The sequence below is a fragment of the Hylobates moloch genome, unplaced genomic scaffold (assembly GCF_009828535.3).
Source record: "Hylobates moloch isolate HMO894 unplaced genomic scaffold, HMol_V3 SCAFFOLD_14, whole genome shotgun sequence".
NCBI lineage: Eukaryota > Metazoa > Chordata > Mammalia > Primates > Hylobatidae > Hylobates > Hylobates moloch.
In genome coordinates, this window is record NW_026652289.1 from 51,649,704 (window position 1) to 51,676,780 (window position 27,077).

General features: G+C 54.8%; 1 protein-coding gene across 1 annotated transcript in view; it reads right to left on the minus strand.

The window, feature by feature from the left end:
• The window catches only part of PSTPIP1 (proline-serine-threonine phosphatase interacting protein 1), a 42,602-nt gene that overhangs the window by 9,848 nt on the left and 5,677 nt on the right, over positions 1–27,077 (minus strand). Inside the window, exons 2-5 of the mRNA XM_032176130.2 lie at positions 9,432–9,532; positions 9,146–9,220; positions 2,425–2,459; positions 2,137–2,243 (exon numbers count right to left, since the gene is read on the minus strand). Of these exons, the coding sequence (XP_032032021.1) occupies positions 2,137–2,243; positions 2,425–2,459; positions 9,146–9,220; positions 9,432–9,532 (318 nt within the window). The remainder of the gene's footprint in view (positions 1–2,136; positions 2,244–2,424; positions 2,460–9,145; positions 9,221–9,431; positions 9,533–27,077) is intronic.

Genomic DNA, 27,077 nt, shown 5'->3' on the forward strand with positions numbered 1-27,077 from the left:
AATGGAAGGCCACAGAGAATCCCAGGGCATGGGTGTGCCGTGAGGTCCTGGCTGCAGACCTTGGCCGGGGCTTCGTCTCCAGCTGGAGTTCCCACCCCAACACGCGAGTGCACACAGTCGTTCATCCTGCATCCCCGAGCCTCTGCAGGCATCACCGTCGCTCACATGTGTGTGTACACTCTGGCACACATATACATGCAGAGTTCCACATTAACTCGGAGGCACATAGGCCCCATCCCTAGCTGCCCACACGCATGATCACAGGCATTCCTGTGCACACCCACAGACGCCACTCACAAGTACACACTCCCACAGTCACCCACACACAACCACAGGCCACATGCAGGCACAGTGGCCACTGGGTCCCTATGCCGAGGTCTGGGGCCAAAGCCTCCCTTCACCTCCCAGGCTTCCTGTTCTGATAGAGAAGGCAAAACAGCCAGGACAGCGACTGGGTTATGAGGTAGGAGAACTGAGCCAGTTTGTGCCTGGGGTCTCAGGGGAGGGGTTCTGTGCCAGCGGGGAGACCAGCGAGGCACAGGCACTCACACACACACCCCAAAACACCCAAGTGCACAGGGCTGGACAAGGACACATGCTCACAGGCATATGCAGGGGAGCGTAGGCACGTGTGTACTGTCCTGTGAGCATGCGTCCTTGCTCTGTGGCACACACACACAGGCTCAGACACACATGGCACACACTACAACACAGCGCTCTGCCTGCAGGGCCCTGGCCACCTGGGGAAAGAGTGCTCTGTCCAAAACAGCCTTTGCAGCCAGAGCAGCTTCTCTGGCCACAGGGCTCAAAATAGCAGGGCCAGGGTCCCTCCTTCCTGGCAGGCTCTCTGCAGGCTCTGCAGGCAGGTCCCAGCTCAGAGAGGGTGCCTGCTCCAGCACCTCAAGCCTGGGCTGGCTTCTGGGGACCCACAGTCTGCTCAGAACCCCATATTTAGAATCCTGAAAGCCCAGCTGGCAGATGGGCAGGTGGTGCGGGCAGCCACGCTACATTTCTGCCAGCAGAGCTGCTAACCAGAGCTGGAGCCCTGTCTGTGGAGACTGAGGGGCGATGGCTTGGGCTGAGCTCCCAGCACTTGGGAGGTAGACATATGTGTCCCATCCTGTGAGAGGGAAACTGAGGCACAGAGATGGGAAGTGGTATGGCCAGGACACCCAGGCCTAGCCTGGCCCCAGCCTCAGGTACAGCTTCTTCCCCAGCCTCAGGTACAGCTTCTTCCCCAGCCTCAGGTACAGCTTCTTCCCCTTCGAGGCTCAGTTGTGTCTTTTCATTTTCAGTTCTTCGGCCACTTTACAATGATCCTCCCCAAGCAAGAAGCGGGTCTGTGTGCTGCCCTCCCACCCTATGCAGGGCACCACCCTATGCAGGGCACCACCCTATGCAGGGCACCACCCTCAGCACTAAGGCCCTGAGAGGCTGAGCCCCCATCCTCACAGGCCCAAGCCCAGCCTCCAGGCCAGCCTGTGTCCTGCCTGCCCTCCAGGGAACCTATATCCAACTTCAGCCCTGCAGCCTCCCTGACAAGCATCTGCCAGCCTCTTGCTTACACACCTCCCATGATGAGGACCTCACTTCCATGCAGTCACTCTGTCTCGGGATAGCCATGCCCTACATATGGGTGAGAAGTACCTTTGGATGCTAAACAATGCCATACAACTCTCCCACCCCAGTCTGTGTCTGACCCCTCAGCCTTGGGCAGTCCTGTGGGGTGACTGGCTGCAAGTCTGCCTTTTTCCAGGACAATCAGCCTTGATCCTTGGACTCAAGACCAGTTTCCAGTGACCCCCACAACTCAAACTGCCTCCGCTGGACACCGCCAAGTTGCCACAGACCCTCTAGAGTCTGCTGTAGTAGGATCCTCCTAGGCATGAGGCAGCTCGACGGGAAGGACCCTCCATGGGGCTCTGGGACTGAGAGTTGGCCTTGGTGCCAGCGGCCAGGCCTCTGCCCTCCCCACCCACTTCAGATCACCCTCAAGCCCCAAAGCCTGGGGTGCTGTCCCACCACCACCCCTGTTGCCCTCCACTGGCTCCACCAGGAGGGTCAGCCCCTACCCTCACAGCAACTGAGAGGCTGGCAATGGGGCAGCAGCTCCCCCACCCCCTGCACCTGCCTCACCTTCTTCCTCTGCTCCTTCTGCCTCTCACGAAACTCCTCGAGACTCCGTAGCTCCTCGCGCAGGGTCAGGGCCAGCTGGATGTGTGAGCTGCCCACATTCTCCATTTCTGGGGGCAGATCATGGATACTGGTCCCCAGTGTCAGATCTGATGGGCCTCAGCCACCCACAACTCACCCCTGTGTGGGCCAGCCCAGCCCCAGCCCCAACACCTCATCTTCTGTCCCCCCAAACCCTCTACCAGCCTCACAGTCCCAAAAGATCCCATTGCCCCAGGGTAGGGGACTTACGCTGCTTCAAGGAGTCAAAGGAGGCCCTCAGGGAGCTGCAAAACAGACGGATCCAGGTTAGGAGGAGGAGAGCACAGCGGGAACCTGCAGTCCAGGCTGCCCCCCCCCGGCGGGGCAGGGTAGGGGGGAGGACTTTTATTTTGGTGGGAAGACCCTGAGTCACTCTAGAACCAAGGGACCCTTTAGCCAGATGGTGACCCTCCACTGGGGCCCCAGACTGATTTCTGGAAGACAAAGCTCTCTGCAAATTAAAGCAATCAACCCCCTGCAATGTGGCAGAAGAAGGAGGTACCGAAGACCCCCACCATCTGTGCTCCTAGCTGCATTCTTAGAGAAGAGGGGATTGTCTTCAGGACCCTCCCTCCCTCCCCTGAACTCCTCTTCCACACTCACAGCCCTCTCTCCTCGGCAGGTACCAAATGGCCCCAGGGTGAGGCTGCAGGGCAGGAGACAGTGTTCAGATGGGCTCTCAGCAGGTGGCCCAGGGGATGTTTGGAGGAGGTTGGATGGCCGTGGGAGAGGCTAGCAGGTCAGGGCGCAGGAGGTGAGAGGTGGGCACTGTCTGCCAGGGAGGGAAGAAGGGAAGGGCCCAGCACAGCTCATAGGAGGCAGGGAATGATGGGCGGGGGCTGCCAGAATGAACACATAAAAACAGGACACCCAGTGCAATGTGAATCTCAGATGAACGAGCACTTTTTGAGTATAGTATGCCCCTTGTAGTATTTAAAACGGACTTTTATTTTTTAAGTATTTGTTGTTTATCTGAAATTTACATTCGCCTGGGCATCCAGTATTTTATCTGGCTCTCCCTGCAGCCTCTCTGTGGAGCAGCTCAGCTGCCCCCTGGCGGCCACATGGCCTCATGACGCCCACCGGACAGCGCTGGGTGGCGGGGGCAGCGCACCAGGCAGGCTTCTCAGGGGGCTTCTCCTCTCAGTAGACACCTGGGGAAGAAGAGGCCAAGAAGGAGCAGTAGCCTGGCAGGAGCCTGGGGATCCAGGCCTGGGGGAGATCTGTGGGGGCCAGGCCCCTCGCCCTAAACTCGTGGATCCCAAAGTGAGGTCCACAGACCAGCCGCATCAGCATCTGCGGAGCCTTTAGAAATACAGATTCTCAGGCTCCTCCCTGACCTCCTGAGGCTGAGGCTTCGGGGTGGGGCCCGGCCCCAAGTGCTGCTGATGCCCATCCAGACGTCAGAAGTGCTCACAACTCTGCCAGCACAGGTGCCTTTATTATCCTATTTCACAGATGAGAAGCCAAGGGTCAGAGGAGTGAAGGAGCTGCGCCCGTGGCCACCCAGGCAGAATCCAGGGAGAGGAAGGAGGAGAGGGGTGGCTGTGTGGTGACCCCACCTTCCCTTGTGGGGCTCAGGACTCTTCTCTGACTCCTCACCAGCAGTGACACCTCCAATCCCTCTGCTTCTTGTCAGTTCACCCCTCAGCTCAGTCCCACTCATTCAGTTAGAGGCCTCCAGGCACAGCGTGGTCCCCACACCCCCAACCCAGCCCTCACGCACACCACCCTCCAGCCCCGCCTCCTTCATGACCACAGCATGCCCAGACCCCTCCCAGAGCTCAGGGCCTGCACATTCACTTCCCCGCCCTCACCTTTTGGGTCTCATATCTGACAGATACCTCAAATTCAGCATGTCCAAAACCGGACTCAGCACCTGCCCTGCAAACCTCTCCTCTTCCAGGGCTCCCCTCTCGGCAAAGACACCACTGTCCACCAGCTATACACACCAGAAACCCAGGAGTCACCCCTGGCTCTGTCCTCTCTCTTCCTTGCCGCCACCTTCTATTTTATCTCCTAAATCTCATGCCTGTCCCACGCTAGCTGCCACCACTGCTGCAGCCTCTGCCCCACCACCTCCATCTCCCACCTGTCAGCCCTGCTCTCTGCCCCTCCCCCCAGTGCTTCCAGGTGCCAGCCTCCATCTTGCCTCAGGGCCTTTGCATGTGCCCATCTCCATTGCTGCATCTTTGCCTGGCATCCTCTTCTGTCCTTTCTGAGCACTGATGTCACTTTGGGCTGACCCAGTGGATGTGTGTCACCCGGCTGAACCATGAGCCCTTGAGGACAGGGGCAATGCCTGGCTCTCCTCCTCATTGTCCCCAGGCTCATAATCTAGATTTTCTCAACCCCAAACCCACCTGTGGGCCACCCTGGTCCATGGTTTCAGGCTGGGGGGGTGCTGTAAGGAATCGCAGGTTCTGGGAGCTGCTGACCCTTTTCCCAGCCCCCATCTGAAAGCTGGGAGCCTGCCTGAACATACAGCACTGCCAGGTGGACATTCAGCCTCTGTCCCACCCCTGGGACAGTCTTGACAGTGATGGTCTGTGCTCACCTTGAACTCCCATTGGCCCCCATGACCTGGCTAGGCCTTGGGTGCTGCAGAGATACTGGTGCTGCCTCTGTCTGGGGTACCTGGGCAGGCAGGCTCCGGCCCCTCCAGGCCCCTCTTGCTGTCCCCTGGGCTGCAGGCCTTCCTGCCCCAGGTCCCCTGTCCCCATTGCTGGAACCATCAGGCCACCCTAGCTCAGCTCACACAACAAGGCCCAGAACACTCCTCCCTTTCTTGGCCCCAGATGAAATTTCAAGGAGCAGCCTCAGCTCTGTGGATGAGAGGAGGAGCCCAGTTTTGCCCCAGAACTCCCAAAGTGAACAGCCTTGAGCTCTGATCTTGGGGAGGATCTAGGGGCCACATAAAGTCATTCTCTGCCCCATGAAATTCCGGCTTCCTCCCACCGTCTGCGCAGGGAAACTGTCAAGATCTCCCTGAGCGCCTCTACTGTGTCTCCATCGCATGTTGAGGACAGGGTCCCGCACAGGCCTCTGCCTCCTGCCATCTGTCACCAGTGCCTTCATGTGTAACTCATCCCATTGCCCTTTTTGACTCAGCTCTCAGGAAGCTCAGTCTGAAATTCTGTGCTCAAATACAATCCAGATTTCCAGTGTGTTTCCTGCTCTGACCCCACTGTGTCCCTGCTGCCTGCCCACCAGCTGACAGGAGTAGCTCTCTCGCCTCCCTGTGCTGAGGCTGTGCCCACAGTGAGCCAGCGTCAGGGGACATCTGACAGGAACAGGGCCTGGCTGTCTCCCGCCAATATCCTCAGCAATGTCGTCATTCTCTCCGAGTTCAGAGGAAGAGAGACCATGAAAAAAAAGTTAAAAATCTCTCTGACAGGAAAACCACAGCATTTTTGGTTTGTGACAAGTGGGGGTGAGGCAGGGACGTGAGGATTCAAACCTGCACCCCTTGGGGGCTGTGCCTGCCCACTGGTAACCACAGAGGGGCTACAGGAAGCTGGCCTTGCCTTGATTTTCCTTTGTTTCCCAAACCCCTGCCCTGTGCATCTTCTGGGGGCATGCAGCACCCCAAGCACCTTACCTGACGCAGGAGGAGCAATAGGGGAGTGGAGGTGACAGCTTTCTGAGGGAGGTGACATTTCAGGCAGATCTTGAGGGATGGGTGGGACTGGGCAGGGGAGCAACAGGGCAACAGCAGGAGCAAAGGCCCAGAGGCTGGAAAGGAGAGTCAGGCAAAGTCTCTGCAGGGCTGGACATGTGACGTCAGCAATATTGGTAAGCCCCCTGCAAATACTAACACTGTCTTTTTTTTTAAGATGGAGTCTCGCTCTGCAGCCCAGGCTGGAGTGCAGTGGTGCAATCTGGGCTCACTGCAACCTCCGTCTCCCAGGTTCAAGTGATTCTCCTGCTTCAGCCTCCTGAGTAGCTGGGACTGCAGGCTCGCGTCACCATGCCCAACTAATTTTGATGTTTTTGATAGCGATGGGGTTTCAGCATGTTGGCCAGGCTAGTCTCGAACTCCTGACCTCAGGTCGGCCTCCCAAAGTGATGGGATTATAGGCGTGAGGCATGGTGCCTGGCCCTAATGCTGTCTTTAAAATGCACTGAAAGCGCTGGTGGGGATCCCTGGAGTTTGGGGACTGGGTCTTACTTGTCCGTCCTCCATTGCCACTGCCCCACGGATGTTTGCTGAGTTAACATGTGAAGGAGGTACATGTCAAAAATCACTTAAGATGTAACCTCCTGTTAATTTCAGTGGCCTGAGCCTCCAGGCCTGAGGGTGTCTCCTGGCTGGTTTGAGGTCAGGGGACTGTGCAGAAATGCAGCACCTTCAGGCAGCAGTTCTGCCTTTAGGGCTCACTAGGCTATTTATAGGGTCACTTAACCACCTGGCTTTTGTCCTCATTCTGCACCCTGTTCCTAGTCTTCCCACCCCCCAGTCCCCTGCCCGTTCTGCAAGGGGCAGGGAATGAGCATCCCACAGACCTGGGGGGCAGCTGTGGGCCTCAGGGAGGCCAGGGGCTTCCCCTACTCAGGGATAGGCCCTGGAGGGTGGGCCACCAGCCCCCATGTTGAAGAGCCGGGTCACCTTTCCTGAGGGCCAACCCACACCCTCCCCACAGGAGTCCAAGATGAGGAAACAGGTCCGCGGCCACTGCTCACACTTCGCCACCAAAAGCCCTTCAGGTTGGCATAGGGAGGGGTAATTGGGTCTAAGCCAAGACGCTGACAGGCAAGGCAAGGTGTCTGGGAGGGCTTCCTGGAGGAGGTGGGGCATAAATGGGCCCTAATGCAAAGGACTAGGAAGGAGAAGGAAGTCACCCTCCGTGTGCTGGACTCTGGCTAAGGAATGGCAAAGCCCTTTATTTTATTTTATTTTAAATTAATGAATTCTCCTGACCCATCCAGGGCATGGCACATAGTAGGTCCTCAATTAAATGGTGACTAAATGGATGGAGGATGGATGCTTGGCCTACACTGAAAGGAACAGCTGCATGGCCTCACCAACAGTACTTCATGCCACATGGGTCAACAGCAACACTATGGAACCCCACTGTGTGCAGTGAACCCCTGTGGCTTGGCACTCTCTGCTTGTCCCTGTGACTGCCCAGAACACCTCTCCAAGTGACCGTCCCCTTCCATAGGTACAGACTCTGGATTCAGAGACAGGGAGGACTATCCAGGGCCACACAAAGGATAAGTCAGGGCAGAGCCTGCCCCACCTGGCCTTGAATAACCATGGCACAATCAGGGCGGCCAAGAGCCTCCACCTGGCCCCTTCCTGGTTCTACAAATGGAGCAAGATGCTGCGTACCTCCCGCTTCCCACGGCCCACCCTGCTCCCCACCCCCATTGTATTTTCTGTGGGTAGATTCTCCTTCCCTGCTGTAAATCCCCTGTGACTCACAATCCCCTGAGCCTGCATCACACAGACCCACTCCAGCCTGGCTCCCATTGTGCCCTGCTGGGGCCACCCTCTCCACCTCTCCCGAGTCTCTGAGTTCTTCCCATGAGGTACCCTCTCTTTCTGGGAAAGTTCTCTTCCAGCTGGCCTGGAGGCCGGGAGGCCGGGAGGGGCTCCCCTGGTCGTGCTGCCAGGCCCCCACAGCTGCTCCTCCCCTGGCTGAGAGCTCTGGGCACTGCTTCCTGCAGAAGACACCTCCCTGCATACGTCCATTCACTCCTCACCATGTCCTGAGCCCTCCTCTGTGCCCAGCCTGCACCCGGCCCTCAGCCCTTCCCTCAGGAGGCCCTCAGACCATGTTCTTGTTGATTTGCACAGCAGCTCGCTGGAGTGGGAGATGAGACACAAACTCGGAGAGGCTAGGCGACTTGCCCACGGTCCCACAGCTCACATTGGCCGAGCTGGGGCCAGAGCTGCAAGGGCTCCTCAGAGCCCTGCATCCTCCCAGGGCTGTGTGCACACTTTCTGGCCTCACACACGGCTCCTGCCACATCTAAGCCTTCCTGTGATCTCTGGCTCCTGGTTGGAAGCAGGAGCCGCCAGGGTGCCTGGTGTCTTTGGGGGACCTTCAGAGTATGGCACATTCAGTTCCTCTCTCGGGGGACAAGGCAGGAGGGGAAGGGGTTCCACAGCAGCTGCAGGGTCAGGCTAAGGGTCCCTCGGCAGGAGGACTCTGCAGAACCCTTTCAAGAACTTGCAGGCCAGTGGTCTGTCTGCCCCTTAGACTGGCTCTGTCCTCACCCAGGGGGACAGTCTGGGCCTTCCCAGAGCAGCCTCTCCACTCCACTGTTAGGGTGGCTCTGTCCTGAACTCAGCTTCATCTCCTCACCTCTCCTCCCACCCCAGCAGTCTGCGTGCAGAGACCTGTGGGGCTGGAGACCTCCGCTTCATCAGAGCCACTCCCCTGATGGCCTGCCCTCTAACCAGGCCTCAGCTAAGCCCATGAGCCCACTTCTTCCTTTGAGGAGGGCTGCGTTACTTTCCCATCACTGATGAGGAAACGGAGCCACGGAGTGTGTCAGCAGCCAGCCCATGGTCAGACAGCTGGGGGATGAGGAGCTGGCACCGGAACCCAGGTGTGTCCCCTCCTGGACCCCCGTCTCTGGCTACATCTCCATCCTTGAAGCCCATGCTGAGCCAGTGCTGCGGGAGACTTGGGCCACCAGTGCAGAGGCCTGTCACCTGCCCCTCAGGACTTCAGTGGAGGCCACCCAGGCTGGTGCAGGCTGCGCTGCAAATGACTGAGGATGCTGCCCAGACCCTTTCCAGCACTCAGACCCTCGGGCTTCCTCCCTCACAGAACCCGGCCTCCCCCTGAATGCCCGACAACCAGGCACCAAGGAGCAATCCAGCCTCCCCCATGCCAGGAAGACCTAAACCTCATCTAAAGGCCCAGAAACTGGCAGCAGAGGAGAGGAGTGGGCCCCAGGGCCCGGGAGCTCTTACTTGATCTCCGTCTGGCCGCCTGCCTTCCGTGCAATCTGTACCAGCTCCTTCCCGTATCGCTCCTCCGCCTGGGCCCTGCAAAAAAAAAAGGGCATTTGAAAGATCATCAGTGACTTGCCACCTTTGGGGGAAGCCCAGGTTTGAGGGAACACAGGAGAGTTTTTTAAAGCAGGGCATGTTCTGACAGAGTTTGGCTGGGATCGGGGCCTTGTCCACTGTCCCAGGAGCTGAGCAGAAGGCACCTGCCTCCTGCCCTGTGCTCCCCATGGCCTGCCCAGCAGCTCACCTCTGCCTCAGTAGCTCCTCCATGTCTTTGCACATCTTCCTGCCATCCAGAAGCCGCTGCAGCAGCACCTCGTAGCCCGTGTGGGCTGTGAAGTCCCTGCACTGTGACACAGGACAGAAGGACACATGAGGGCCACGATGAGGCGACACTGAGCACAGCCCTGTGGGGACCCTCCCACCATCTCTGGGAACAGCCTCTCTCCTGCCTCCATCTCCCCTGCTCAGGGCAAGCTCTTGGGACTCCAGACCTGGCTTTACACAGGCACATGGGAGGTCCCCTCACATCTGTTCATAAGTGAGGTACATAAGTGAGCCCCACCCAGCTGACAGGGCCGGGGGTGCCGGGCCTGGCATCAGATCTCACAGGACAGGACACACATCAGCATGAGACAGCAGATGGGAAGGGCCACCCTTAAGTCCCCCTGATGACAACCAGCCCTGAAATTCACTCACTCACGGTACCACCCTTCCAATATCCCTATCTCAGCTAAGTGGGGAAACTGAGGTGTAGGAGGGTGACATGTGATCGCATCCAGAGTGGCCCAGCTGGAAAGTGGCTGGCCTGGCCTTGAACCCCAGGCTGTCTGGCTGGGGTCCCTGTCCTTCACCTCAGCACTGTGCAGTCTCCATGACCATCACAGCAATTGCAGTTTCTTGGGCACCAGCCATGTGCCAGATGCTGCGCTCGGCTCTCTGTGGGCTCAGGAAACCCCCCCCCACACAGATCCAGGGAGGTGGGCATGGAGGGTGACTTCAGTCAAGGTAAGAGCACGTGCAAGCACACCCTACATTCACCTCTGGACTGGGGCGGGGTGGGGAGCCTCAGAGAACTCTCCAGGGACAGCTACCCTCTGCTGCCTGGCACTTGCCCAGCTTGCTCTGGCTGTTGTTCCTAGCCAACCCAATTCTCCTTTCTCACTGTGCAGTGGATTCCAGGTGCGTGTGTGAGCTGCTGGTGTGGGAAGCTGGGTGTGAGAAGTTGGGGGAGGGAGGTAGTCTTTAAGGACTATGAAGGAACAGAGGTCTCCCAGGACATTCCCAGGCCTGGGGAGTGGGTCCCAGGGCCAGGCCCCCACCACAACCCCCTGAGCTCTCCCAGGCGCTGCATGCAGGCTTACTCCAGGGGCGCTTGAGGGGTGCTGGGGAGACAGGATTTTTGTCACCAACTGCACCAAGGCAGGCCTGACATTCTGCACTTAGTCTGTCTTCCTTTCTATCCCTGAGGACCCCTAAAGCCTCAGAGACTGGAGGAAGAAGTCCCAGCTCCCCTGACCACACACATTACAGTCTCCAAGGTCACACACACTCCAGGGTCGCACACACTTAACTCAGGTAAAGCCTGGTACTCCTTCCCCTGACCCATGTCTCCCCTCAAATGCCACCTTAGGGGTGTGAGGGGAGCAGGGATGGAGTCGAAATCCAGGAGAGCTCTCTGCAGGAAGAGGCATTTGAGTCAGGTGCTGGAAGGAGAAGGTATTCTCCAAGGTCTAAGAAGAATCTGAAGTAGGGGTAGCAATGGCATAAATTGCCCGAACAGTGCCCCCCCTCCCCACCAACTCCAGCCCACCCTCACAGGTGGACTCTCCTGGCATGTAGGACACTTAGGACCCCAAGCTCCTACCCCCTCCATAAGCATCCCTAGAAATTCCTGAGGAGGGCCTGGCCCAGGCTCAGCTGTCTACAGAACAACAAGCAGGGTGTCTAGCCTGGAAGGCCAGAAGCTGTCCCCCCCAGCCTCAGAGGCAGGCGTCCACCCCCATGTCCAGGTTGGCGTCACTGGGCTAGCTTGGAGCAGGCTTCCATTTCTGTGGTTTTGGTGGGCAGCTGCTTGCAGCCAGCAGCCCTCCCCTTCTCACCCCTCAGCCTCTGCCCTCACTCCAGACCCTCAGGTCAGAGCCCCTGGCGGCTGGGAAGAAAAACAAATCTGGGGCCACAGCCTCCTGCCCCTGCCCGGAGGGACACCAGCATTCATGTCAGAATGCCACAGACCCCCCCGCCCCAGAACTGGGAACCACCTTGTGTGGCTCCCCTCACTCCCCAGGAAACTGAGGGCAGAAAAGGAAATGGCTAGCTCGTGGCTGCAGAGTCAGGATGAGAATCTGGACTCTCAGGGGACCTGTCATTCCTTCCTGATACCTCTGGAGAGGCCACCTGGAGCCCAGCCCCACACCCAGCCCTGACGCCAAGGGAACCCTTCTTCTGTCCTTATGGAGGCCCCCAGAGTGGAAAGAGAAGCAAACCAAACCTACGCTGGCCATTCGGGAGGAGTCAGAAAGCAGCGAGAGGCCCTGCAGGCTGTGACCGCCGTGCTCAAGTCCCCAGAGGCTGCCAGGCTCCAGGATCCCGCCCAGTCCCCCGCTCAGAGCTTTGGGCTGCTGGCAGGGGCTGTGGCTGAGTGAGCTACTGTCACAAGGACTGGGCTGTTCCGAGGAAGTGCCTGACTCCCCAGGGACTGCTCACGATGCTTCCCAGCCCTGCACCCCTTCCCCCAGCCCGCGCCCTCCTCCTTCACCCCCACCCCTGCCACCTCCTCAAGGGCATGGGTCTGACTCAGTGCTCTGAGCTGGGAGAGTCGGGCTCAGGATGTGTTTAGGGAATGAATGAACCAATCATCCTATAACTTAATCAGTCGTGTGGGTCCGCCATCTAAGGCCCAGCATCAGCATCACCCCAGGGGGCCTACCGTAGTTGTCCCCCACTCCTCTTACCTCCCTCTCCCCTCATCCTGTCCAACCTCTGTCATCCGAATGCTGCCTGTGGCCCTGCCCTTTGTGAAATCTCTATTTACCAAGTCTACCTGGCACACACTGCACCAAGGGTGTCATAGCGTTACCTTCCTGACCACAACACAGATCTCGGGAGGCAAAGATGGGGACAGGCGGCCCAAACAGGGAAAGAGACTGCCCAAAGCCACTCAATGGGCAAAGGGCAGAGTTTGGGATCTGAACGCAGGTCAACCTGTCCCCAAAGCCATATACCTACATCAGCCATTTAGTAGACAGCCCAGGAACCATTTTCTATTTTGGAACATCCAAAGATGATTTGAAAAAATAACTCTTGAAAATGATTACTCAAATTATCTCCACCTCAAATCAAAGCTGTATTTTGGGCTATAATTTGGTCACTGTGGATTCACAGAGGCTAGCCTGGTGCCTAGGCTGGGTTAGAGGAGTGCAGCCCTGGGGAACCAGTGAACAGCCAGTGGTCACGGCCCAGCCGTGTGGCACCCAGGACAACCCGTTCTGGACTAGGGGTGCCAGGTGGGGAGCAGGCACAGTCTCTTCCTCTGGGAGGCTCACTTGAGCCAGATGTGGGACCCAGCCCTCGCCATCCATGGTGTGTGGCCATCGGCTCCAGGCTGCATCCCAGAACTCCAGGAGGAGACTCTTGGGAGGAAACATATTCCTGCCTCTGCCTTGAGGCAGTGTGGCCAAGGCCTGGGTGCCCTGTTCTGTCCAGGGACAGCCTACTGGCTTCATTCTCTGGTGGGTGTTGGTGTGAGCCATGACCCAGGCCTGTGAGCTGGCCAGGGCCCTCCACACCCCCACTGGTTGAGTGGAGAAGTACCCTCTGTAACTACTGCCACTTCCCACTTTTCATGCCCATAACACTCTTGGTGGCTGCAAGGGGCAAGACCACAGACACCGGGGCCTGAAGCAAGCCACTTTACTTCTCAGGACCTCGTTTCCTCATTGGGAAAGCGGGGGCAGGAGGCTAACCTTTTCGGGCTCTGACAGCCCGCCCCTCTAGGGCACAGTCCTGTTAGTGTAGGCCACAGGTCAGAGAGGGTACTCGGGCCTGTTTGAGAGGCTGGGAAGGGTCTGACCGACTAGATGTGGGTTCACACCTCCCATGACCCTGGCCCTTCTCAGTCTGTTTCCTTCCCTGTGAAAATGGGCCTAATAGTTCTCACCACATAGAGATGACCTGAGAAGCAAGTGACATTGTGCGCATAGGTGAGAACGGTGGACTCAAGATCAGGGCTCACCACAAGGCAAGATACTGGGCTAGGGGTGATGACTACCATTTTATGGATGAGGAAAAGGTAACCCAGAGAGGTTACCCAATCAGCCCAGGGACCTGCCGGGTGCAGCTGGGATATAACCCAGATATCCCAAGCCCCGATCTTGGCTGTTAACTTCCCATTACTTCACCTCTCTGCAAAGCCCCACACTCAGGGCCTGTCACCCGGGGGCAGTTCAGCAAGCAGCAGCTCCCCAAGCCCTGCCTGCCTGCCTGCCACCTCCCCCACCAGAAACACCTTCCCTCAGCTGGGGCCAGGCTGGAAGAAATGAGTCACCTCATCACCTCTCCTCTCGCCCTACACACCTTCCTCCACCAGAGGGTCCATTTAAAGGGGAGCAGAGCCTTTTTCAAACGCTCCCTTGCCTGGCACTCCAGAATACAGCATCTATCAGAGGACAGCTAAGCCTCCAACCTTGGAGGGGGACGCCTGGGTTTTGGTCCGAGTTCCCATCTGCTATGTCCAAGAATTGGCACCAAAATCTTCCCTGGGAACCAAGTGAGGGCCATGGAAGGTAGCCAGGAAGAGCTGCCTGGTAATTCTGTCCATGAGAACAGCCTGACAGGGAGAGGAGCCCCAAGGAGAAGCTGAGTGGAGCAGATTGTTGGGTGCAACGGGAGGGGTTGGAAGTGGAAGGCTGTAGGGTACGGAGTGGTCAGGGACTCCAGGGGGGCAGGGTCGCCAAAAAACCTGCCCAGGTGCCAGGGAGAGAAAGGGCTGACCTGTGTGCATTCGCTGTCACCAGTTACAACAATACCAGGGCAATGAGATGTTTCTCCCCTTTATAGTCACGGCCCCGTGCCCCACCCCACCTATGGAGACCCCAGAGGCAGCTGGCAGTGGAGTGTGGGTACCTCATGGCAAGGGAGGAAACCGACCCTGTTCTCTTTTCCCCATCAGAGGTTTCCAGTGAAAGTCAGGGGACTGGGGAGCTTTAAATTGAATGAGAGTGAGATTGTGATACTGGGTTGGACTGGATTGGGTTACACCTGAAGATGACTGGGAAAGCTCCAGTATGGGCCCACAGGTGGGGAAGCAAGACCTAGCAGTGGCTTTGGAAGGTAGCTGCATGGTGCTGCATGGTGCTGCATGGTGTTGAATGGTGCTGCATGGTGCTGGAAACTGAGGCACAGGGACGCTAAGTCAATGGGTAGCAACCAGGCTCCTTCCACTGCCCTACAGTCAGTACCCCACAATGGGACTCCTCTCTACCATTACTGGTTGGCAAAGTGAGGCAGGCAAAGGACCAAACACTCAAGTACAACTTGATGGATGGATGGATGGATGGATGGATGGATGGATGGATGGATGGATCGATGGATGGATAGATGGATGAATTGATGGATGGAAGGATGGATGGGTGGGTGGATGGATGGGTGGATGGGTAGATGAGTGGGTGGATGGGTAGATGGGTGGGTGGGTGGATGGATGGATGGGTGGATAGGTGGGTGGGTGGATGGGTGGACTGGTGGACAGGTGGACAAATGGAGGGATGGGTAAGTGGGTGGATGCATGGATGGGTAGATGGGTGGGTGGATGGGTGGATGAGTGGATGGGTAGATGGATGAGTGGGTGGGTGGATGGATGGATGGATGGATGGATGGATGGATGGATGGATGGATAGGTGGATGGGTGAATGGGTGGGTGGGTGGGAGGATGGATGGGTGGATGGATGGGTGGATGGATGGGTGGATGGATGGATGGGTGGATGGATGGATGGATGGATGGCCAGAGCCCTCAGTAAACAAGGCAGTTGCTTACCCAGAGTATTTGGGAGGGGGTGATAGGGAGGGAAGGGAGAGTTCCAAGCCAAAGCTGTGAGGGAATGGCTGAGGAACAGTCTCACCTGGAGATCTCTGTGGGGCCATCAGGAGCAGAGGGAGCACTAGTAGCTGGCATTTCCCAGCCCAAGCCAGGACTCATGGGGGCAGAGACAGGGAGGCCAACTCCAGGACGATGCAAGGAAAGGCTTCCCAGGAGCCCGAATGGCTGCAGGTATGGAAAGAGGGCGGGGAGCTTTGACAGGTGAAGAGCGCCCATCACTACAGTCTGTAAGCAGGTCTGGTTCCACAGAGAGGACTCAAGCCTCAGATGGCCTGTTAAACTAGGGACTTGGTGTCTAGGGATCCCCTGACTCAAGTACTGCTGGGATCCACGTATAAGCAAATAAATATGGGATGAGGATGACTTACAGCTGTCTGAGATGGCCCAGGGTAAGTGTTGAACAGAGGGCCAAGAAGGCAAAGACATTTAGTTTTTAGAGAACGAATATGCATTAATGTTGTCAGATGAGCTACTCTGTGTTCACCTGGGCTGACAGGACCTTGGGATTACAAATGAGTTTCCAGAGTGCCACGGTTCTCCTCCAAGTCCCAGTCTGATGGCCTCTTCCAGGCCTTACAGGGCCCCTCACCTGAGCAGCCCAGCTGGCCGAGTCCCGGAGATGCCTGGGCTGGGCTCCATTGTGCTGGGAGGCCCACAGGCCCGTGGCTGACAGGGACCCCATCAGAGCCCTGTGAGCTTCCAGGGACTCCCAGGAGTCCCACTGAGGGGACAACACAGGCACTGGACAAGGACACACTGCGCATGAGTGTGGCACCTGCCCTCAGCAATACTGACCACGAGGCAGCTACTGTCTGCCATGAAGATGAGGAAGGTGAAGACAAGAGAGGCGATTCTCTCTAACGTTGTGGGGCGTCTGGCTTTTTGACCAAGGTCTGTCTGGCTTGAAAGCTTTGTTCTTTTAAATAGGCCTTCTCAATGATGAGGCAGGAAAGCACCCCACTACCTGAGTTCCCCTGACTGCTTCCCCTCCTGCACTCTCATGGGGCCAGCCCAATTCCCACTTCTTTCTCCTGTGTCATGAAACCAAAACATGCAGAAAAGTGAGAGGGGGCTGGACGTGGTGGCTCACACCTGAAATCCCAGCACTTTGGGAGGCGGAGGGGGGTGGATCACTTGAGCTCAGGAGTTTGAGACCAGCCTGGCCAACATGGTGAAACCCTGTCTCTACTAAAAATACAAAATTAGCTGGGCATGGTGGCGGGCACGTGTAATCCCAGCTACTCGGAGGCTGAGGCAGGAGAATCGCTCTAACCTGGGAGGCAGAGGCTGCAGTGAGCCGAGATTGCACCATTGCACTCCAGCCTGGGTGACAGAGTAAGACCCTGCCTCAAAAGAAAAAGAAAAGAGAAGAAAAGTGAGAGAGGAGGCAAGGAGCAAACACAAGGCGGCCAGAGGTAGATGGAGACACGCCCCTCAGGCTCAGCTGCCTGGAAGTCCAGTGCTAGTGCTGTTCCTGTGCTAGCCTGCTTCAAGGCAGCAGAGACAGGTGCAGGGAGATGGAGCAGGCGTCTGTAAAGGTGGCCTGAGGCCAGACTGAGGAGAGCCAAGTCACACACAGCAAAGGGCAGGACCTTCCCAGGAGGTCATAGGAACCAGATTCCAGGTTCAGGGGGAGGGACTGAGTGGGGGCGGTGCCTGGTGGGGCTCTCACGGATCCCCTCCAATCCTCAGGGAACCCCGTCAAGTTAGTACTGTGCTGTTACTGTCCCATCTTACAGGCAGGCCAGGAAGTGAGGATAGCAGTGACTCGTCCAGGTCACACAGCTCTGTACCGCCCCTGCCAAGCTGATTTGGCAGTCGGAGGCTCACTAGGTTCCAGCAGTGGGCGAGGAAGGAGGCTGATGGTGAGGGCAAGCGAGGAAGGGAGGCCGTGGGCCCTTGAGGGTGACTGATGCAGGGGAGGATGGAGCTGAGCCACCCCAGACCCCGAGCCCTGGAGGAGGCACTGACCCTGTAGCCAGCCAGGAGGGGTCCAGCCATCTTCACAGGAAGAGCAGGTATCCTTGCCATACCGGCTCCCGCCTGTGAGTGACCAGCCAGGGGCACCGGTGGTCCAGGCACCGTCGTTGCACATCCCCATCCCCAGGCATCGCCCTCCCACACCACCTACGCCTGCCAGGGGTGTCCCAGGGGAGCAAAGGCCCACGGCGAGTCCAGGCAGTGGGGCGTGACAGGGCTCAGGCACTGAGTTCTGGTTCTGGCCAGTTCCACACAGTCTGCATGAGTCACAAACCTCCGGAGCCCAGATTCCTCCTCTGTGAGATCAGGATGAGAGCATCACCCACTTCCAGGGGCTCTGAGGACTAAATGCACAACACCTGCAGGAGCCTCACCCAGGGCACTTGACGCTCACTGGGCTCCTGGAAGGGCAGCCGAGGGGATTCACGCATGTTAACTGAGAGGAGCCCAGGGAAGGGGCGTTTACAAGGAGAATTGGGTTTGATCCTAGCCGGGACACTTCTCTAGACTAGTGGCTCCCACTCTCTGGCCTCGATTTTTACATCCGTAAGTTGGGGAGAACACGTGGAGTCCTAAGCGCTTATAGGGCTGATATGGGATGTCCTGCCTTGCGGCTGTGATTTGCTGTAGGTGTGAGGGCTGGCAGGCTCCCCTGGGCTTGGGACTTGCCCAAGAGACAGAGATGGGCCCCTAGAGCTTCAGGGGAGCCCCACTCCTATGTGCATGTCCTTCCCTGAAGGCAGGGACAGACCCCTGCAGCCTGTGGAGGCCCTTTGGCTCTCTCTGCCAGCCTCAGCAGGTTCAGGGCCTCGGAGCTGAGCCCGAGGCCTTCCGCGCCTGGGGGCTAGTTGGACTCCACACCTGCAGGGGATGGCAGGTGGGGCTCCTTATCCTTTTTTGGCCATTAACCTGCACGTCTCCACTCTCAATCCTCTAACCACCAAAGCTGGTTTACTACTACAACGTTTACAGACACGGAACAAAGGCTCAGAGAGTTGAGGGGCTCCCCAGGGCCACCCATGAGTGTAGTAGGATCGAAGCGGGCCACTGGGCTCCAAGGTCAGAGTGAGAGACAAAGATGGCGCTTGCCAAGTAAAGGCTTCTGTGCTGGAGTCCGGGAAATGGCTCTGCTCTGCCCAACACAGCCAGTGTACATGTTGCACACAGCCACATGGTGGAGAAACACGGCTCTAAGTAGAGTCAGATGCTCCCCCTACCCCAGGCCTGGGGAGCTGGGCTGTGTGAGGACCCTGGTGTTCTCTGGGACCATCCATTATTTAACGTTTTACTCTCAGCCTATACAGAGGTAGGACTCAAATCAAGACAGCCGGGTGCAGTGTGGCTCACGCCTGTAATCCCAGCACTTTGGAAAGCTGAGGCGGGTGGCTTACCTGAGGTCAGAAGTTGAAGACAAGTCCCGTCAACATGATGAAACCCCATCTCTACTAAAAATACAAAAATTAGCTGGGTGTGGTGGTGGGCGCCTGTAATCCCAGCTACTCGGGAGGCTGAGGCAGGAGAATTGCTTGAGCCCAGGAGACGGAGATTGTAGTGAGCCGACACAATGCCACTGCACTCCAGCCTGGTCAACAGAGTGGGACTCTGTCTCAAAAAACAAAACAAAACAAAAATACTGCCAGACCCTGAGTGCAAGCTCCTTCCCTTGAGGACTGGGAGTTATCTGAGGACTGGGATGAAATTTCTGCAGCTTCATAGCGGCTCCTGCTCTGACCCTAGACCCAGGCTCAGCTGCTGGTCTTCCCTTGGTCCCGGCACCAGCCACACCTGTTTCTTTGGTTTCGGGGTCAGTGAGAATCCTCACAGATATCCCCAAACACCCCACCCACACCCTGTGCTTCCCTGTGCTGTGCAGACCTCACACCTGGCCGTGTTTAGTATTCACTGCAGCTCCAGGGACACTGATCCAGACTTCTGTGCTGATCTCCCGCCCTCCACCCCCAGCTCTGCTTGCCTGAACCATCCTCAGCTGTTCTGGGTCTTCCTACCACCTGTAGTCTGGGGTCCTGATGCCTAGGAGAGTGGGCTCAGAGCTGCTCCAGGTCAATGGGCAATTGTTCAGGAGGTGACCAAGAAGGGAATCCCTTCTGCTTCAGTGACTGCAGTCCTCAAAGTGTTCCATTGCCAGTCGGGCGCAATGGCTCACGCTTGTAATCCCAGCACTTTGGGAGGCCTAGACGGGCAGATCACGAGGTCAGGAGATCGAGACCATCTTGGCTAATGCAGTGAAACCCCGTCTGTACTAAAAATTAGCTGGGCATGGTGGTGGGCGCCTGTAGTCCCAGCTACTCAGGAGGCTGAGGCAGGAGAATGGCGTGAACCCAGGAGGCGGAGCTTGCAGTGAGCTGAGTTTGTGCCACTGCACTCCAGCCTGGGCGGCAGAGTGAGAGTCCATCTCAAAAAAAAAAAAAAAAAAGTGTTCTATTGCCCAGGCTGGAGTGCCGTGGCGTGATTACAGCTCACTGCAGCCTCGACCTCCTGGGCTCAAGTGATCCTCCCACCTCAGCCTCCCAAGTAGCTGGGACCATAGGTGTGCACCACCACGCCCCAGCTAATTTTTATATTTTTTTTTATTTTTTGAGATGGAGTCTCGCTCTGTCGCCCAGGCGGGAGTGCAGTGGCGCAATCTCAGCTCACTGCAAGCTCCGCCTTCCGGCTTCACGCCATTCTCCTGCCTCAGCCTCTCCGAGTAGCTGGGACTACAGGCGCCCGCCACCACACCTGTATTTTTTTTGTATTTTTAGTAGAGACGGGGTTTCACCGTGGTCTCGATCTCCTGACCTCGTGATCCACCTGCCTCGGCCTCCCAGAGTGCTGGGATTACAAGCGTGAGCCACCGTGCCCAGCCTAATTTTTATATTTTTTGTAGAGATTGGGTTTTGCCATGTTTCCTAGGCTAGTCTTGGACTCCTGGGCTCAAGCAATCCACCTGCCTCGGCCTTCCAGAGTGCTGGAATTACAGGCATGAGCCACTGCACAGGGCCAGAAGTCTGATTTTTATCCAGGAAGGTGAGGCCGGGACAGACATTAATTCCTTGCAGGGTCTTCTCTTGATCCACTGAGGAAGTTAGTGACCCAGCCTCCAGGCCTTCCCACCAGACCCTCCTTGAAGAAGAGTGAAAGCTGGTGGGGCCTCAAGGAAGCTGAGACATCATAGATGGACCTTCTTGGGGAGCTGGAAGGCAGAGCAATCGCAGAGAGGAGCCCACAACCCAGGGGCCCTCTAAAGCAAGTGTCTCCCTACATGTGCCCAGGGTGGGAGTATGATGAGGAGTTTGTCATGGACTCGTGGCCAGTCCAGGCTGGGCAAACTCAGGAGGGTCCAGGCCTCAGTCTCCTCACCTATAAAATGGGAACAACAAAAGCAGCTCTACTCAGGCCCCCGAAGAGCCAAAACAATCTTGAAAAAGAAGAATAAGGTTGGAGGACTCACACTTCTTGATTTCAAAGCTTACTACAAAGCTACAGTAATTGAAGTAGTGCAGTACTGTCATAAGGACAGACATATAACCAACAGAATGGAAATAGTGAGCTCAGAAATAAGCCCTATCATATATGGTCAATTGATTTTTGACAAGGGTGCTGAGACCATTCATGAGAAAAGGACAGACTTCAACAAATGGCACTGGGAAAACTGGGTATCCACCTGCAAAAGAATTAAGCTGGACCCTTACTTTATACCATATGCAAAAATGAACTCAAGATGAATTGAACACCTAAATGTAAGACCTAAAGCTACAAAATTTTAAAAGGAAAACATAGGGAAAAGCTTCATGATATTTAATTTGGCAATTATTTCTCTGATATGATATTAAAATCATAGGCAACAAAACAAAGAGTAGACACATTGAATTCATCAAAATGAAAAACTTTTGTGCATCAAAAGACAACATCAAAAGAGTGAAAAGACACTCCAGAGTGGGAGAAAATACTTACAGATCATATATCTGATAAAGGATGAGTATCCAGAATAGATAAAGAACTCCTACAACTCAACAATAAAAAGACAACCAATTCAAAAGTGGGCAAAGGTCTTTTTTTTTTTTTTTTTGAGTCAGAGTCTGGCTCTGTCCCCCAGGCTGGAGTGCAGTGGTGCCATCTCAGCTCACTGCAAGCTCCACCTCTGGGTTTCACGCCATTGTCCTGCCTCAGCCTCCCTAGTAGCTGGGACTACAGGCGCCCACCACCATGCCCGGCTAATTTTTTTGTATTTTTAGTAGAGACGGGGTTTCACCATGTTGGCTAGGATGATCTCGAACTCCTGACCTCGTGATCTGCCCACCTCAGCCTCCCAAAGTGCTGGGATTATAGGCTTGAGCCACCGTGCCCGGCCGCAAACGTCTTAAATAGACTTTCTCCAAAGAAGGTACACAAATGGCCAATAAACACATGAAAAGATGCTCAACATCATTAATTATTAGAGAAATGCAAATCAAAACTACGATGAGATATCACTTCATGCCTCCTAAAGTGGCCATGATTTAAAAAAAAAACAGAAATTAACAAGAGTTGGCAAAGATATGGAGCAATTAGATCCCTTTTGCATTGCTGATGGGAATGTAAAACTGTTTGGCAGTTACTCAAAAAGTTAAACATAGGATTACCATATGATCCAGCAATTCCACTCCTAGGTATATATCTAAAAGAACTGAAAGCAGAGTTTCAAACAGGTACTTGTACACCAATGTTCATGGCAGCGTTATTCACAATAGCTCAAAGAAGCAGCCCAGTGGTCATCAATGGATCAATGGATGTACAAAATAAAGTATATATGTAGAATGGAATAGTATTTTGTCATAAAGAGGAAGAAAATTCTGACATATGCTACGACATGGATGAGCCTTGAAGACATTATGCTAACTGAAATAAGCCAGACACAAAAGGACAAATATTATCTGATTCTACTTACAGGAGATGACTAGAAGAGGCAGATCCATAGAGCTAGAAAGTAGAATCGAGGTAGAACAAGGTATGTGGTGAAGGGGTGGGGAGTTATTGTTTGATGGGTACAATTTCTGTTCAGGATGATGAAGCAGTTCAGGAAATAGTGAATGTTCTTAATGTCTCTGAGTCATATACTTAAAAATTGTTAAAATGGTCAATTTTATGTTACATATAATTACCACCACCCCCAAAACTTCTAACCTCTGCTCACTCAGGTGAGTCAAATGAGGTCATGAAAATGGTAAAAACCAGATGTATGCCTATTGTCAGCAATGGTAATTTTTGTTTTGTTTTGTTTTGATGTTGAGTGTTCGCTCTTGTTGCCCAGGCTGGAGTGCAGTGGCACAATCTTGGCTCACTGCAACCTCTGCCTCCCAGGTTCAAGCAATTCTCCTGCCTCTGCCTCTCAAGTAGCTGGGATTACAGGCATGCATCACCACACCTGGCTACTTTTTAAATATTTTTAGTAGAGACAGGGTTTCACCATGTTGGCCAGGCTGGGTCTTGAACTCCTGACCACAGGTGATCCGCCCACCATGGCCTCCCAAAGTGCTGGGATTATAGGCATGAGCCACCACGCTCGGCCAGCAATGGTAATTAATTACCACAATTATCTATGTTGATGCCTCTCAACCTAAAGTTCCACATGGAGGCACTGGGGAACTTTGAAAAATACTGATGTCCAGGTCCTACCCCCAGAAATCGGGATGTAATTGACCTGGGGTGTGGCCTGGGGATTGGGATTTTTTAGAATGACAGTCCTACAAGATCTGGCTCTCTGCTTCATTTCTTTTCTTTTCTTTCTTTTTTTCTTTTTTGAGACAGAGTCTTGCTCTGTTGCCCAGGCTGGAGTGCAGTGGTACGATCATACAGTCACTACAGTTTGCAACTCCCGGGCTCAAGTGACCCTTCCACTCCAGCTTCCCAAGTAGCTGAGACTACAGGTGTGCACCACCAGGTACAGCTAATTTTTGTACTTTTTTTTTTTTTTTTTTTAAAGAAGTGGTTTCACCATGTTGCCCAGACTGGTCTTGAACTCCTGGGTTCAAGTGATCTTCCCACCTCAGCCTCCCAAAGTGCTGGGATTACAGGTGTGAGCCACCACGCCTGGCCGCTGTCCTATTTCTTACCTTATCTCCAACTACTCTCCACCTTGGTCACTTTCTCTAGCCACGCAGCCATGCTCTTGCCTCAGCCCATCACCCCCTCACTTCCTCCCCAGTGTGGCTATTTCCCGTTCCTGTTTCCACAGCTGGGAAGCCCTGAGTTCCATCTGGCCACCGCATCCCCACACTGGCTGCTGGTCTCCAGGGCTCCAGCTGGCACTTCCTGTTGCCCAATGGTGGGTGGCCTGTCAACACCAGCGGAAGGAGCTGTCACTCTCCTGCCTGTTCCATCACCCATTGCTCAGTGTGCCAGGCCTCAGCAAACCACCACACCCTCCCATTAACTGCAAAGGGTCTGACCCAGACCTGGGAAGGTGGTATCCAGGCCCAGCCCAGTCCGATCCATCTGTGTGGCATCCCCCAGGCCCACATCCCTTCCATGAGGCTCAGTTTCCTCTCTGTAAAACAGGAATAAGAATACTGACCTCACAGGACTATTGTTGGAATTAAGTGAGATAACATAGATCATCTTGTTACTTGAAACCAAAGGAATGATTCTCTAGTGGTGGAGTATAACATGCAGTGGTGAACATCAGTGGAGAAGGCATTCTGGAAACAGCAAGATCTATGTATAAGGCTCACCCTGTGGGTGCATATCCAATTAGAAATCTGGGTCCCCTGGGACCTGTCTGCTACCCCACTATGGTGAGCAGGAGGAGGTGGTCCCTTAGCACTGCCCTGAGCTGCCCCATCCTCAAAGCCCTTATCTTAAGTGATGATGACCCTGACATCCTACAGATGAGGAAACTGAGATTCAGAAAGGGAAAATGATTCTCCAAGGCCACCCAGCAAGTGTGGGTGAGGGCTGGGTGAGGCTTCAAAGAAGCCCGCTTCCTTCTTCTTCTTCTTTTTTTTTTTTTTGAGACAGAGTTTCGTTCTTGTTGCCCAGGCTGGAGTGCAATTGTGAAACCTCAGCTCACTGCAACCTCCACCTCCTGGGTTCAAGCAATTCTCCTGCCTCAGCCTCCTAAGTAGCTGAGATTACAGGCACGCGCCACCATGCCCCGCTAACGTTTTGTATTTTTAGTAGAGACAGGGTTTCACCATGCTGGCCAGGCTGGTCTCGAACCCCTGACCTCAGGTGATCCACCCGCCTCGGCCTCCCAAGAAGCCCATTTCCTTCTAAGCCTGGAGGGTGGGGCATGACTGAGTCTGTGAGGGAGGAACCTTCCGGAGCCAACCCAGAGGGAAGTCCTGGTGTGGGCGGCCCAGGGCCCAGGGCATCATTCTCTCTAGCAGAGGCAGTCTTGGTTTCCACCCAAAGTTCCCTCCATCGTGTGGTTTGCAGCGTCAGCCAGGCTCTGGGTGAGGAGGAAGGGCATCCCGCTCACAGCCCGCAGCCTCTGTCCTCTTTTGCATGAGAGGAAACAGCCACCATCAGAGAGGGTGCAGAGAGGCAGAAGAAAGTATCTCTGCCACCACTTAGGGCAGAGACTTTTCACAATCCAGCTCGTGCCTTCCCTTCCTACCAGTCACCTTGCACAATGCTCTGGGCCAGAAAACTGTCTTCCAAACCCCCTTCCACACCTTCGCCCGTGCCGTACCTCCCACGTTGAGTGCCGTTTGTCCTCCTGACATGTCTCAAATCCTCACCCACCCTTCAAAGCCCAAAGCAAGGCCCTCCTTCTCCATCCCAGGGGCTGCCCTAGTTCTGTGTAGATGCCAGGAGCAGCCAGGAAAAGCATGTGGGTTCCTGGGGACTGGAGCACAAAGCGGGTCATCTTTGTGCTCCAGATCTTGTTTTTTATCAAGCAGATCTTGTTTTTTATCAAGAATAAAATTGAATTCAGAACACCAAAGCGACCCAGAACCCTGCAGCCAGCAAATCCTGTCGGTGACCATCTGCAGGCATCACAAAAGCAAAGCAAGCATGACCACAAACCTCTGCAATCTTCTAACACCTGAGCAGCCGGCCACGTCCTGTGAAATGGGCACAGATGAACCAAGTTCTTGGTCCCCAGAGGCCCACGTACCACAAAGAATGCACCAAGTGTGTGGAAAAGGGCATGCTAGCAAACCACAGATTTGGCCTAGAAACACCAACTCAGTCTTGAAAGCAGGAATTGCTTAGTTTTCTTTTTAAATATTTTCTTTTTAATGACAAAGGTACTCTGTATTGACTTGCAGAAAATTAGATGGGGGATGGAGAGAATCCTACTTCCAAATCCATAGACACCAATGTTAACATGTAGGGAGGCATCCTTTCATCCTACACAAATTAAAATAGAAGCAAGAACAAACTCTCTAGAATTCAGGGGCAGAGGGCAATAGAGTTCGACAGACCTGGGTGGGAGTCCCTGCTCTACCCTGCACAGGTGACCCTCGTTTGGTCCTAGACCTGCCATGCGTTAGGTCCCATCACAGTCAGGAAGACACTGACTATGCGTTTGGGGGCATGTGGCCTGAATGGCACCATGCCTGTCATGGAACGGGCACTCAGCAAACAGGCAGCATTGCTGCTCCTCAGGGGATGATGTAAGTAGCTGGGATTCAGGGAAAAATTCTTCATGGGACTTGAAATAAATGTCCTCTTTTTCATTTTTAATTGTTTGATTTAATTTTTGAATAATTAATACATTCATATGGTTCAAAACTCAAACAGTATAAAAACGTCAATCCTGAAAACGTTCACAGCCGCTCAGCCTCATCCCTCATCCATCTCTTTTCTCTCATTCTCCCAACAGGCAACCACTTTAATTAGCTCCCTGTGCATCCGTCCACAGATTTTTGTTGTTAATACAACAAGCCAGTGCCAGTATAAATGCTTATTTCCCCACTTTTCCCAACGGGTTGCCGACCAGGCACACTGCTAGGCTCTCTGCTTTCTACAGGGAACACCAGGTCTTAAAGAGCTTTCCCAACCAGGAAAGGGAGAGCCTCCGTCCTCACTACTTCTGACAGATGCAGCCAGACAGGTGCTGGGAAGGTACTTGGTGGCAGGATGGCCAGGGCCTCTCTCTCCCACCTCCTGCACTGTCTGCAAGCTCTGAGTGCACCAGGGCCACTCCTCAGCCACCTGGCCTCCTTGGCCCTCAAGGCCACAGCAGTTTGCTGGGCTGCAAGGCCTTCCACAAAGTCAGAGCAGGCTCTGGTTTCCAGCAGGGCCCCGTCCACAGGCCCTGACCCTTCCAGGCCATTCTGGGGTTCCTCCTTCCTGTGTGAAAAAGCTCCTGCCCAACCAGAGGACTATGGGAGATCCCAAAGTGACTGCTAGTGCCCATGGCTAGAGAACGGGCCCCACTCTTTCACCCAGAAATGCCTCTTTCCCTGGAAAAGAGCCATTAGCCTCCTCTGCCCAAAGAAATAATCCCCAAGTGAAAAACCTTTATAGTCAAAGATCTACCCATGGTGTCACTGTCCAGAATAATAAATAATTGACAACAACCTAAATGTTCAGCAATGGGAGACTGGGCAAAAAAATCACAGCATGGTCACCAAATTCACAAGCTAGAGAACTGTGAGGCCATGAACAGTGGTGTCGCTGAAAATGAGGAACCCATATCCACACCTGCAAGTGTTTCTGATGGAGTGAGTTACGCTAAAAAAAGGGGAGGGTGGCAAAGTGTGAACAAACATAGCGCTACTGAACCATACACCAAAAAAATGGTTAAGGTGGTACATTTTATGTTACGTGTATTTCACTACAATTTAAAATAAAATTTAAAATACTAGAAGAAAAAGGAGGGAGGAC